At 33.9% G+C, this 14,680-nt stretch overlaps 1 protein-coding gene across 9 annotated transcripts in view; it reads right to left on the bottom strand.

The window, feature by feature from the left end:
• Window positions 1-14,680, bottom strand: part of NF1 (neurofibromin 1) — a 308,719-nt gene that overhangs the window by 188,253 nt on the left and 105,786 nt on the right. For all 9 annotated transcript variants that reach the window (XM_075994332.1, XM_075994329.1, XM_020280940.2 and 6 more), the window contains 3 exons: window positions 9,946-10,089; window positions 7,759-7,842; window positions 3,218-3,408 (listed from right to left, as the gene is read on the bottom strand). In XM_075994332.1, coding sequence (XP_075850447.1) covers window positions 3,218-3,408; window positions 7,759-7,842; window positions 9,946-9,948 — 278 coding nt within the window. In that variant the 5' untranslated portion in view covers window positions 9,949-10,089. The remainder of the gene's footprint in view (window positions 1-3,217; window positions 3,409-7,758; window positions 7,843-9,945; window positions 10,090-14,680) is intronic.

The following is a 14,680-nucleotide window of genomic DNA, read 5'->3' as shown; positions in this document are numbered from 1 at the left end:
GCCCCTGACAAACATAAATGCAAAACCATCACTAGAACACTACCACAGCTCAAGACCACAAGAGATTCCCAAAGAAAACATAGCCCACACTAAAGATAAGTTTGCAATCAAAGATTACAAAAGTGAGAAAACAATTCCTGTGAATGAAAGTCAGCACATACAAACATATAATTTAAAAATATTAAAGAGAATATAAAATAAGTATGTTTAAATGATTAGAGGTATACAAGAAGAAACTGAAAACTTATTAAAAAGAGTAAGACACCATAAAAAATAGATTTGTATAGAACCAAATAGTAAATTGTAAAGTCAGGTAGAGCCTTGCATGGAAAAAATAAAAAAATAAAAAAAAAAAATGTAAATTGTAAAGAACACACTGACTTTTTAAAGTCATTTAGTTTTCTGCCTCTGGTGGTATATCAAATTCTATATTCAGAAGTACCCTACATACCTCTGCAGCTTAACTTAAAAAAATAAAATAAAAAAAGAAGTACCCTACTAATACAAAACAACTAGATCTAGTGCAGTTATATAAAAATTCTGTGGAGAAATCAGCTAATTTTCTACAGAAAAGATTATTATGAGCCACAGAACATGGTATACTCTAGCTATTTTAAGACCTATTGCCCATCTTCCCATAAAGAAAAATAAAGGTCAGAAATACAAAAAGCAAACCTTAATCTTAATAGAGAAAAACTTACTGACAGGGAGAATAATTAAACAATACATTTTCATGATATTGATTCATCCATTATATATGAAATATAAAATCAATCTTTAGAAAGAACTACTATTTGAGCATATTTTTAAGCCACCAGATATCTTATATTGCTGTTATATAATAATATAATTATAATATTATAATTAACCATTATAATATAATTATAGCCATTATAATATAACAGCAATATAAGATATCCCCACCTAAACTAAACCATCATAAAGGTCTTTTCGATGAGTGATCCTCTAACAAGATCAGCTCCTATTTCTGGCACAAGCTATATGAAAAGGCAAATGCAGTTGTCTGAAACATGTTATTTCACAGATCCCATTTCTAAGCAGTCTGTCCCCTGAAAACTAATGAAATTTTAGACACTTAACTTCTATTTTGGCAACAGACAATGAACTAGATTCAGGAAATAATAAAAGTTGTCTATTTTTACGTGTGCCAATGCTGCAAAATCCCATAAAACCTTTGGTAACTGGAAAATTTCTAGAGTTTTCAAAGGTGGTACATTTGCTGTATTTTATAAAGCAACTTACATATGGATAGACTAAACTTTTGATTTTCTTTTTAATCACACTCTACCTTCAACATAAGATTTCAAATAGTAAGGCTGGTCTAGCAGTCACCTAAATGAAAAGAGTTTTTGTTTTTTATAATTTTCCAGCCTCCTATTCCCTAAGTGTTTGTTACTTTGCTGATTCAACCAGCATATTATTATTCAGAATATGAAATATTATTTACTCAAAAGATTCCATGAAAACATTGTTCTATCATATAAATATTACAATGGTATAACAGTCATATATCATTAAGTAAAACTTTTTCCTTGAGCCAGGAATTCTGGTTTGTTTGTTTGTTTGTTTGTTTGTTTTTTGACAGTCTCACTCTGTTGCCCAGGCTAGAGTGCTGTGGCGTCAGCCTAGCTCACAGAAACCTCAAGCTCCTGGGCTCAAGCGATCCTCCTGCCTCAGCCTCCTGAGTGGCTGGGACTACAGGCATGCGCCACCATGCCCAGCTAATTTTTTTATATATATATTTTTAGTTGGCCAATTAATTTTTTTCTATTTATAGTAGAGATGGGGTCTCGCTCTTGCTCAGGCTGGTTTCGAACTCCTGATCTTGAGCAATCCACCCACCTCAGCCTCCCAGAGTGCTAGGATTACAGGTGTGAGCCACCACGCCCGGCCAGAAATTCTGTTGAAGTTGAAAAATATTTTTGCCTAGCATTATAATTATAGAAATGTTATTTCTGTTTAAAAAGATTACAGGACTTTGAAGTCAGTCAATTCCATAAAACACCATAACACAAATTCTCAAATTATGATGTATGTTCTCATTCACATCTGCTGGAAAACAACAGAATAATGAGTGAATCTGAATAACTGGAAGTCCACTGTTCACACAACACTGACATGCCAAAGATGCAAGTATCATTAAGCAAAGAGGGCTGTTTTTCTCTATTCTGTATCAGTCTTTGATTCACCAAATCACTAAGTGATTTATGTTATATTTCCTACTTGGTCATAATTAAGTTAAGAACACATCTGACTTGCATGAGAAAGGCAAATCATCTGCATGAAAGCAAGTTCCATAGTTACTTGGTACTGTTACTTATAATTCTATCCCATAGAACACCATTTATACCAATTTCTCCATCTGTAGCATATCACAACTAATGCTCACAATGATTCTGAATCATCAATAAAAGCTTAAATCATATTTATGATACATCTTTAAAATAAAATATATTTTATCAAACGGATTTCATCAAAATATAGTTAAAATACAAGTATAGAGAAGCAACCTGGTATGATGAAACTAATATAAATTCTGAAGCCAAACTTTGTTATTTTGGGACCTCCATTATTTAGCACATCATCTTAACTTTTGGGGTATTAGTTTGCTTACTTGTAAAATGCAGGAAGTATCACCTACCTTTCAGGGTTGCTGTGAAGATAAGACAGCATAGCATATGCTGTAAATACTCAATAAATAGGAATATTTTACATGTACTTAAAACACAGTCCACTTTCTGGAAAAGTATACTCTAACTATTCACTTTCTTATGCTTCCATATTGCTTAGGTTTTTGGTAAATTATGATCTTGTGATAAGGAATAAAGCTGTGAGATCATTAGAATTCTGACTATTCTTATCAATTATTCCATCTGATTGGCTTATTTCATTTAAAGGAATAACATGTTTAAAAAGCCAAACCAAAAAGTCATACTTAGTGTTTCTTAGAAATCCTGGTCATGGGAGATATTTTTTCCTAAAATTTAGACTTTCAAGTTTTTTACAATATACACATTTAGCTGCACACATCAATATTACATTACATAATTAAAATTTCAAAGTAATTAATACATAAAATTTCTGCAAAAGCCCAGGAAAAACTCCTTTCTGTTAACTTATTTTTATGTAGACAAAAAAAAAAAAAAAAGACTTCTAGAATTCATATTAATAGTCCCATGTGGATTTACACACTAACCTGGTAGAAATTCGACTAAAGACTGCATTAAAGTTGTTGCAACTTAGGGAAAATAAAACCCCAGAAGCAGAATTCCGAAGTTCAGCTGCATGTTGGTTTCCTTCACGACAGGTGTGAAGAAAATGGCAGATTTCTGGCAGCAACTGTTTGACCAGCATTGTTTCATCTAATCTCATTGTGTCCTTTGGTTGCTAAAACAGAAATAATCACATAATTCTAAAACTTTCTTAACTTCACCTCTAAACATTTTCTACTATGAAAATTTTCAAACATACAGAAGAGCTGAAACAAAATAATGAACACTCATATGCTCATCACCTAGAATCAACAATTGTTAACATTTCATCATATTTGCCACATCTTTTTTAGATAGCCTAATAAAGAGGATGGCCGGCCACAGTGGCTTGTAATTCTAGCTACTGAGGCTGAAACAGGACACTGGAGGCAGGAAGTGAGAGAGTGAGGCGGAAGGATACCTTGAAGCCAGAAGACCAGCCTGAGGAATATATAAGCAAGACTCCATCTTTAAAACAAAAAATTTAGGGCCGGGCACAGTGGCTCACGCCTGTAATCCTAGCACTCTGGGAGGCCAAGGCGGGCGGATTGCTCGAGCTCAGAAGTTCGAAACCAGCCTGAGCAAGAGCGAGACCCCCGTCTCTATTATAAATAAAAAGAAATTAATTGGCCAACTAATATATATAGGAAAAAAATTTTTTTTAAATTAGCCAGGTTTCATGGCATGCACTTGTAGTCCCAGCTACTCAGAAGGCTACAATGAACTATGATCCGGCAAGCACACTCCAGTCTGGGTGACGGAGCAAAACTCTGTTTCTTTAAAAAAAAAAAAAAAAAGAATGATTCCATCTCTCACCCATAATCACAATTAAAGTCCAATTCTCCATCTATCCTCACTAGTTCCCCAACTCTTGCTTGCTCTCTTGGTCAATTAATGAGTCCTTCTATTCCTAGGAATCCCCTCTTTGCTGTAAGTTCTAAATAAACTTTACTCATATTGATTGCCGAGTGCATTGTGTCATTTCCTAACATCCAAATAAATTCCCAGATGAGCGATCACATCTGTCTTTGTGCAGACTGACTAGAAGTAATTTTGTTTCGGTAGAATTATTTCAAATAAGTTATAAACATAATATTTCACCCCTATATACCTTAGCATCTCTTAAAAATAAGGACTCCAATATAACTTCGATACAATTAACATATAAGGAAAAATAATTCCTTGTATCATCTAATACTCATTCTGTATCTGAATTTCATCACTGCCCCCAAAATGTCTTTCTTAGCTTTTTTTATTCAATAAGGATCAAAAAAAGGTTCACAGACTATAAAATGAGAGCAATCTCCCCCACATACACTATATACATCATTTTTATTTTCCATGACACTGGCTCTAAGAAACTGGGTCAGTTGCCTTATAGAAGGTTCTATATTCTTGATTTAATTATTTCCTAGGGATATAGCTTGGCTTGTTCTTCTAGTTACTACATTTTCTGTAAACTAGAATTTAAATCTAATAGTCTGATTAGATAGATTCAGGTTAAATGTGTTTGCTAATTCAGTAAGTTCATGTTATATCACATCGTGAGCACATAATGCCTCGTGGTACCCTGTTAATGATACCAAGTCTGATAACTATGGTGTTCACATTGAAATCTCTACTTCATAATTATCTATTCTACAATTTACAGACAACTAATGGATAAGCTATTCTACAGATATATGCTATTCTACATTACTGTCTTACCTAATGGCTTTGGTATTCAAACATTCTGAATAACAATTTTGATAATGCTGAGTAGGGTGAAAAGAAAAAAATTATACAATTGGGTGCTATACTGGATTCTTTTTTGTACTGTTTTGTTTTTTAGCAACAAGTCTTGCTCTTTCACCCAGGCTGGAGTGCAGTGGCCTAATCCACAGCTCAATGCAACCTCAAACTCCTGGGCTCAAGTGATCCTCCTGCTTCAGCCTGTGTAGTAGCTGGGAATATAGACACGTGTCACTGTGCCAAGCTAATTTTTTTTATTTTTTGTAGAGATGAGGTCTCGCATATTGGGCAGGTTGGTCTAGAATTCCAGGCCTCAAGCGATCCTCCCACCTCAGTCTCCCAAAGTCCATAAACCACCATACCCAACTTACACCTGATTCTTAATTGTGATCCAAGAGCTTTTGGATGCAAATACACTGAAATACATGCACAGTAAATAAATACATTTCAGAAAAACCTGCAAAATTCAAGTTAAAATGCCTATTTCTTGTTTACAGGACAATCAAACAATACACATGTTGAAACTAACTCTAATTAATAAATAAAAATCAGAAAAGTGTTAAATCTTTTGGATAATAGTCATATGCACAGGAACAAAAAATACTTAAGATTCCTCAAATTCTACAAAATTTTACTCATAAGATGATAGTGGTAAGTATTAATTCTTTTTCACTTAGCTATTCCAACTACTTATATGATAAATATGTACTTGTAGGCTCAGTTCTTCTTAAACTGCCTCAACTTATTTTGATCTACAACTGAGAATAATCAAGAGACATCTGTAAAATCACTGAAAGTAATCTCAGAAAATACAATTGTTTAATAACATAAATAGCATTATTTTTAAATTGTAAATTTAATGGAAAAAACTTATACATTTTCAATAGTAGAGCAGGGCGAGGTATTACAATATTTTATGCATTATATAAGTTATACCAGGCCCACTTATTAGCATTTCAAGTAGTCTATTTCCAAAGAATATTAAATCAAACAGGGGCCAATAATACCAGTGATCTTTTTCCAAAATACATTTATCATTACCTTTCAATTACAAATGTTAATGGGGAAAAGCTATGGAACTAGAAGAGGCAACCTGCCCCCATTCAATCTTGGGTGTGGCTGATATACCAGTAATTTACTATCAAAGTTATAAGACCACTACAAAGAATTGATTTAGAAGTTTAAAAGTTGTCCACCTTCCCAATTACATCATCCTATGTAACAGCACTTTTGTTCTTTCACTCTCCATTTTATAAATGAACAGCATATCACAATTAAGAGAAAATACCAAGCTAAAACAACTAGCTCGGCCGGGCGCGGTGGCTCAAGCCTGTAATCCTAGCACTTTGGGAGGCCGAGGCGGGCGGATTGCTCGAGGTCAGGAGTTCGAAACCAGCCTGAGCAAGAGCAAGACCCCGTCTCTACTATAAATAGAAAGAAATTAATTGGCCAACTAATATATATATATATAAATTAGCCGGGCGTGGTGGCACATGCCTGTAGTCCCAGCTACTCGGGAGGCTGAGGCAGAAGGATTGCTTGAGCCCAGGAGTTTGAGGTTGCTGTGAGCTAGGCTGACGCCACGGCACTCACTCTAGCCTGTGCAACAAAGCGAGACTCTGTCTCAAAAAAAATAAAAAATAAAAAATAAAACAACTAGCTCACCCTCAGTTTAAGTAGAAAACTTACAAACACTGTCACACAGTTTTGGAATATGGTCAAGGGTCAATAAGGGAGCTCAAAATATTATGCTTAGATTTCATGGCCTATAGGCTTCCCTAGGGATACATAGTTTTTGTCAATATAATTATTTTTTCCAATTCCCTACCTCATCCCTTACAAAAAGGGAATGGAATTTTATATATAATTATATATACATTTTATATAATTTTACATTTCTGACCATTCCTTCTCTCAAGTACACAATCAGTCCTCGAATATTAAAGACCCTTCCATGAACTGCAGCATATGCAGAAGAGAGAAGTGATTCCGAATAAAAACAAAATTCAGAATTCTGTGCCAAAGAGAGAATATAAGAAATAAGACCCCAATACACAATGGAATAGGCAGATCTTTAAAATGGAGGTATTTAATTTATATATTTATATAAATTCCTACCACATTCCAGGAAGAATTAAGGGTCCTGAAGTATAGAAACACCTTGCTTTACACAACAAAAACAGTCTCTAAAAAGTTCAAATTAAGTCATGGTTGAAATACACTGAGATAATAACTTAAAGGAAACCTGAGAAAAAAATTTTTGGCACTCAATTACTCCTGCACATATCTATTGTCTATGTTGATATTTACACAAAACAGGATAGGTAATATCTATCCTTAATAGGATAGGTTTAAGTTTTCTTTTATATAGATTTGAAAAGTAGAATATTAAAATTATATTCATATAAGAAGGCATACAAGATTACTCGTGGTCTTCTGAATCTTGGTCTTTTACAGCTTAGAGAGATTAGTTACATCAAATAGTGCTTTCTTCATGAAATCTTTTCTAAATATCCTGAGAGACAGATACATGGCTAAAACTTAACATTTTATAAGTTAACTTAGTATCTACTTAATTTACAAAAGATGAGAGAATAATTCTGGTAGGAAATTTTGCCACCAGGTCAGCTGTATTAACAAAATGTATATTCCTATGTCTTAGACTATTCTTTGTCCACACCTATACTTGGGTACATCACATCATTCTCAAGACTGAATTCGTAAAACCTGCCTAGTTAAGAGTAGATTTACTTACCCCAGCAAGACATTTTTCCAGTGTATCCAATATAATCAACTGAGAGAGATATAAATTTTTTTCAGCAGCTTCTCCAAATATTCTCTAACAGAAAAGATATTCAGAACATAAAAGTTGGTTATCACTCTCCATTACCAATCAACACACATCTGAAAAGTGAGGGACTGAGGATCAAGAAAAATCAATATTCTAACACTTTATCTCTCAGGTTATACTATATTTAAATCTATTATTTCTGATTTGATCCTAATCTTCATACAAAATAAATTCTCAAGCAAACAGAACCACTGGTATGTATTAGAGTCTGCCATTAACCTTGTAACAGTAAGAGATACTGCTTTAAGTTTTAAAAATATGTAGAATTTAGACATAGATATAGATCTGTACCAGAATCTTGAAGTGACCATTTAACCACACTTTTATACCACAAAATAATCAGTCTTAATTCTTATAATAAAATGCTATAGCACCAACTACAGTAAATTTTTAAGCATCCACTATCTTCAAAATGAATTATGCACTATATATTTACTAACAAGAGACTATAGTTTCCACAATTTAATTTATTCAGTAAACATATCACAATACTGTTGCTTGAAAAGAGAACCCAAAATATTAAAATATTTTAATCTAACGGGGAACATGGACACATATTTATATGTGCAAAATCCTATCCCTGTGCCCTATACACTGCAACAGAAGAGCTAAACAAAATATTTAAATGTATTTCTGTAAATGACTTTACATATTTATAAAAGGTTCTGCTTTTGGGGTGAAAATCTTAATTTTTTTCCATCAAGAAAAAAAAATCTCTTCAAAAGACAAATGATTGCCCACACCTCCAGTTTGTTAGTTTTATAAATTTGGGGTATTATCCTAGCAACTTTCTTAAAAGGAAACATACCAAATATGACATGAACAGAAAGTTAAACACTGCATGTTCTCATTCATATGTGGAGGCTAAAAAAAAGTTTATCTCATAGAAAAAGTAGAATCGAGAGAGGCTAGGATGGGTGGGGGAAGTGGGCAATAAGGAGAGATTTCCTAAAGGATACAAAATTATACCTAGATAGGAGAAATAAGTCTTAGCATTCTATACCACTGTGGAGTAACTATAGTTAATATTCAAATAGCTAAAAGGAGGATATTGAACATTCCCAATGCAAAGAAATAGATGTTTGAAATGGATATGCTAATTACCCTGATCTGATCACTATACATTTTATGTCTCAAAACATTAGGTACCCCATAAATAGGTATAATTATTATATCAACAAAATATAAAAGAAAAAAGTTTCTAAAATATGGAAATAAGGCAAAAAGGTGACTGACTGCATGTCTTTTCAGTGTCATACCAGAGCATTACCTAATAAACCTAAGGACCAGCTCCAAAATAAAGGGGGGGACGGATCTTCATAATCAATCACAAGTCATTTCATAACTCAATACAAATTGAGATTATAAATGCTAAGGACAAGCAGAGAATGTGGAGATAATCAAGAAAAATCAAGATCAGTTACTTTAAACTGAGTATGAAGGAGAAGACAGGAATTGATAGAGAGAAAGGGGTCACCTGAGAGAGACAAGAGACATGTTCAAAGTCACGGAGGGAGAACAGTTGGAGTACCCTGAAGTCTATGCAATGTCAACAGACTTTATAAAATGGTAAGAAAGAAAAAACTATGAGCTTTGAAAATTAGAATTACTTGATAAAATTGATATTTGAGGAAAACTGTTTCAACAGGCTCTCTACTACAGAATCTGTCACAGGTTACAGGGGGAAGAAAAAAATTAACATCTTCACAAAAATAAACCTCACATTTTAGGACTATGAGATCATATTCTAATTACCATCTATTTAGGGCTGGGAACAAATAAGAAGCTGAAGAAAAGCATATTTACCATGATCAGCTCGCATATGACACAAAAACTGTATGAAACCATAATTTCAGAAAAATACTAGAAAAGGAGATAGGGTCACAAATAGGGGAAGTTTCTAAGGGAAAGAATCAAAAACTAAAATGAAAGTTAAAAGGTTACCTGTGCTTACCTATAAAATAAGACAAATGGTTATCCCCAAACTCTACAGAAAATTACTTCCTATACTTCAAAATATGCTGCTCCAAATTTTTAAATCAAAAACAAAACAGAGCAAATTCTCCCCAAATCAGTAACCCAAATACTCACCATATTGTTAACATTCTTTAGGATAGTAGTGAGGCCACTTATAACCAAAGAAAACTTGTATTTGGAAATATTGATTAGACATTCCTTGTTGTGTTCAGTACTGACTTTGGTGTGTGTGTTCTGCTGTCCTGTTTTTATTGGAAGCTGAAGGGGGAAAAAACATGTTAAGAGCTTATCCTTAACAGTAACTAAAAATATTTTTTTATTTCTCATTAAAAATCATGACATTTGGGGAAAATTTTACTAACCACAGTTACCTATATTTTTATCTCAAGTTTTAATTTTCAATATATGACACAATTTATAGTAAATCTTAAATTCTTTGGAAATTTTAATTTTTGCAATTTTCTTCACTGCAAAAGAAGAATCTACCTACAAAATTAAATTCTTTATCCAGCACTTTATAAGAATGAATGCCTGGTAGAAACAGTTATTTCGTTATAGCCAAAAATTATTTCAGAAGATGTCTGCAATAAAATGTACATAATCCTTTCCCTTATATTCACTGAACTCAAACATTAAAAGAACAGACTGAGAAAATCTATGCCCCAGATATCTAGTTAATAACAGCAAATAACTGCCGATTGTTCAAAAATAAGAAAAAACTATAAACTCTGGAACAAACACTATAAGAGTGACTCAAGATAACCACCCTCATAGCTACACAATTGAGGTAGTAAGAGAATAAATAGATCCCATGGAAAAAGATATCCTTTGGGGAGAGCACATTTATGTTTCGCTGAGAATGAGTTAAGTTCCACTTGCTAGAATTTCATCTCTACTCTGTTCAAAAGTAGCAATCTGATTTAAACATCTTGAAAATATTTACTGTTTAATATTAGACGCTGCTAACACTAACAGAGAACCTTAGTGAGGTTCCTTTGTCAAAGAAACAAACCTGAGTCCAACTTTCTCATTTTGAAAACAGTACAACTAAACGTCGAAAGAGACCAACCAAGTACATGCCCAAGTTTGCTAAGTCAGTTAATAACAGATGAATTAATTTGATAGTAAAGAAATACTAAATAAAAGTGGTAGGCACATTTTTGGAAAGAGACAAAGTGCATTCCCACAAGCATGTTAAGTCAAAGTCAATTAATAATAGATGATTAATTTGATAGTAAAAAAAATACTAAATAAAAGTGGAAGCACATTTTTAAGGTACAAAATGAGAAGGGAGAAGAGAAGGTACAGAATTATATAATGTTAATTATAATGATTATGGAGGAAAAAAATATGAAGGGCCAGAAAAAGGGACTTCAGAAGATGGCAGTAGCTACAGTGCAGTTTGTGACTCTCCCCAAGTGCCCCATAAAATAGCAAAGAAACTAGAATTTCTCTAGTAAAACCACAAACTCATGGACATCTACATGAAAATGTATACGACAAGAAAGTGCTCCCCACGCCCCAATAACTAAGCAAATAGGGACAAACCACTACAGTTACAGTACTGATATGGCATAAGCATCTACTGCAAGAGAAAGGAAAGGAATGCAGAATGTCTACTGGGTACGATGGATCGTCTGACAAGAGGAGATCCCAAAATTGTATTGCATCCTCAAAGAAAAGCAGAGCTACATGTGACCTTTTGGATCCTTGAGTACAGTCTTTTAACTGAATCCAAGTTTTACATAACAAATCCTTTTAATAAACAGATATATTCTGTGAAGTTTGGATTCAGTTGAGGGGCCACACTTGGGGACCTGGAGAGCCACATGTGGCCTTGAGGCTGCAGGTTCCCCACCCCTTACAACAGAAGAAAAGGGAGCAAAGGAAGAAAAAAATCCAGATAAAGATGAAAAGTAGGAAGAAAGGTAAGAGAGCTATAAAAGAATGAGACTGCATACTTTTTTAATCTCATGGAAAAAAGTTTTAAATGGGTTCTAGAGCCATGATGATACAAAGCTCTCCAGGCCTGCATTTCCCTCCTACAAATTTAGGAAAACTAATTTCACATAAAATGAGCAATGAAAAAGGACTGAGGTCAAATCATATGTAGAATTATTATTAAAATATAAGAAAAAAAAGAGACAAAAACATAAGCGTCTGACATCAGAAAATGAAAGCATGCTAAAAAAAAGTCTATCAACAGATAAAAACTATAAATTATTATTCCAAAATGAGCCAAGAGAAATTAAGAAAATGAAAAAGGATACGAAATAACATAAAATATAATTACAAATAGAAATCAGTTGATAGAACTCAGGAAAAAAATAGGGAAAAAAAGAAAAATCTTTTCAGAAATGAATATTAACCAGAAGATGCACAAAACACAGAAAACAATGCTTTAAGGTTAAAAAAAAAAAGGTTAAAAAAAGGAGGAAAGGTGTAATATAAAAAAGAAATGAAAAATGAGAATTTGCAATAAAATGACAAAGAAGATAGACAAAGATCCAGCATAAGTATAATAGGAATCACCAAAGAAACAAACCAAAACAATGGAATGAGTATTAGAAACTAGAATTTAAAAGAACCTTACTGAAAAAAAAAATTTGAAATTTAAAAAAAGTACCTGAAAGCACATACTTAAAGAGCATAGAATGGGAGAAAATTTTTGCAAGCTACACATTCAATAAAGGGCTGATAACTAGAATCTATTTAGAACTCAGGAAAATCAGCAAGAAAAAAATCAAACAACCCCATCAAAAAATGGGCAAAGGACATGAACAGAAACTTTCTAAAGAAGACAGAAGAATGGCCAACAAACATATGAAAAAATGTTCAACATCTCTAATCATCAGGGAAATGCAAATCAAAACCACAATGAGATATCACTTAACTCCAGTGAGAATGGCCTTTATCAAAAAGTCTCCAAACAATAAATGCTGGCGTGGATGCGGAGAGAGAGGAACACTCCTACACTGCTGGTGTGACTGCAAACTAGTTCAACCTCTGTGGAAAGCAATATGGAGATACCTTAAAGCAATACAAGTAGCTCTACCATTTGATCCAGCAATTCCACTATTGGGCATCTACCCAAAAGACCAAAAGTCACTTTATGAAAAAGACACAGGCACTCAAATGTTTATAGCAGCACAATTCACAATCGCAAAGCTGTGGAAACAACCCAAGTGCCCATCAATTCATGAGTGGATTAATAAAATGTGGTATATGTATACCATGGAGTACTACTCAGCTTTAAGAAACAATGGTGATATAGCACCTCTTGTATATTCCTGGATACAGCTGGAACCCATACTACTAAGTTAAGTATCTCAAGAATGGAAAAACCAGCACCACATGTACTCACCAGCAAATTGGTACTAACGGATCAACACCTAAGTGGACATATAGGAGTAACATCTATCGGGTGTCGGGAGGGTGGGAGGGGGGAGGAGGGGATGGGTATGAGTAAGATGTGCAACATTTGGGGGATGGACATGCTTGAAGCTCTTACTCATGGGGAGAGGGGGACATGGGCAATATATGTAACCTTAACACATGTACCTCCATAATATGCTAAAATAAAAAAATAATAAAGAGCATAGTATAAACATGGAAAAACTGAGGCAGAATAACCAATATATTGTAGTAGAACTATTGAACTTGTAGGAATAAGAAAAAAATATCCTTTGCACAAGCCAGGCAGAAAAAGGAAGCCACTTATATAAGAAACAAAAATTAGATAGTCATCAGACTTTGACAAAGCTTTATATCAGAAGACAATGGAGTAACATAAGTTGAAGATACTCAAAGGAAGAAAATGTAAACTGAGGATTGTATTCAGCCAAACTGGAGTTCCAAGTACAATCAGCCCTTCATATCTATGGGTTCTGTATCTGTGCAACCCATCAATTGCAGATCAATATTGGGGGAAAAACTGTATGAACTGAACATGTACAGACTTTTGTTCCTTGTCCTTATTTCCTAAACAATACAGTATAACAACAATTTACATAACATTTACTTTGTATTAGGTATTATAACTAATCTAGAGATAAATTATATGGGAGGATTTGCATAGGTTATATGCAAACACCATGCCATTTCGTATCAGGTATTTGGGCATCTGTGTATTCTGGTATCCATGGGAGGTCGTGGAACCAACTGGGACAACTATATAAAGATGACGATCAAACTGTTCTTAACTGCAATAACCTAAGAAATATTGTTCCCTTGACCTTTTCCTGAGGTCAAGGAACCATACTAGATATCCACATTAATAGGGATAATTAAATATAAACAGCCAGGTATTGCTTAACAACAGGGATACATTCTGAGAAATGCATCCTTAGGTGATTTCATTGTTGTGCAAACATCATAGACTGTACTTATATAAACCTAGATGGTATATCCTACTACACACCTAGGCTATATGGTGTAGCCTATTGCTCCTGGGCTACAAACCTGTACAGCATGTTACTGTACTGAACATTGTAGGCAACTGTAACACAATGGTAACTACTGGTGTATCTAAACACAGAAAAGATAAAGATACAATATTATAATACTATGGGACCACCACTATATACAGCAGTCCACAATTAACTGAAGAATCATTATGTGGAGCATGACAGTATATTTAAAAAACTGAGAAAGCATATTATGTAATCACTATGTATACTTGATAGTATAGATACAATTATCTAAAATGGGGAGAGGGGCCGGGCGCCTATAATCCTAGCACTCTGGGAGGCCGAGGCGGGTGGATTGCTCGAGGTCAGGAGTTCGAGACCAGCCTGAGCAAGAGCGAGACCCTGTCTCTACTATAAATAGAAAGAAATTAATTGGCCAA

The sequence above is a fragment of the Microcebus murinus genome, chromosome 18 (assembly GCF_040939455.1).
Source record: "Microcebus murinus isolate Inina chromosome 18, M.murinus_Inina_mat1.0, whole genome shotgun sequence".
Lineage (NCBI taxonomy): Eukaryota > Metazoa > Chordata > Mammalia > Primates > Cheirogaleidae > Microcebus > Microcebus murinus.
Note: the sequence above shows the minus strand (reverse complement) of the source record. Positions and strands in the feature narration are given on the sequence as shown.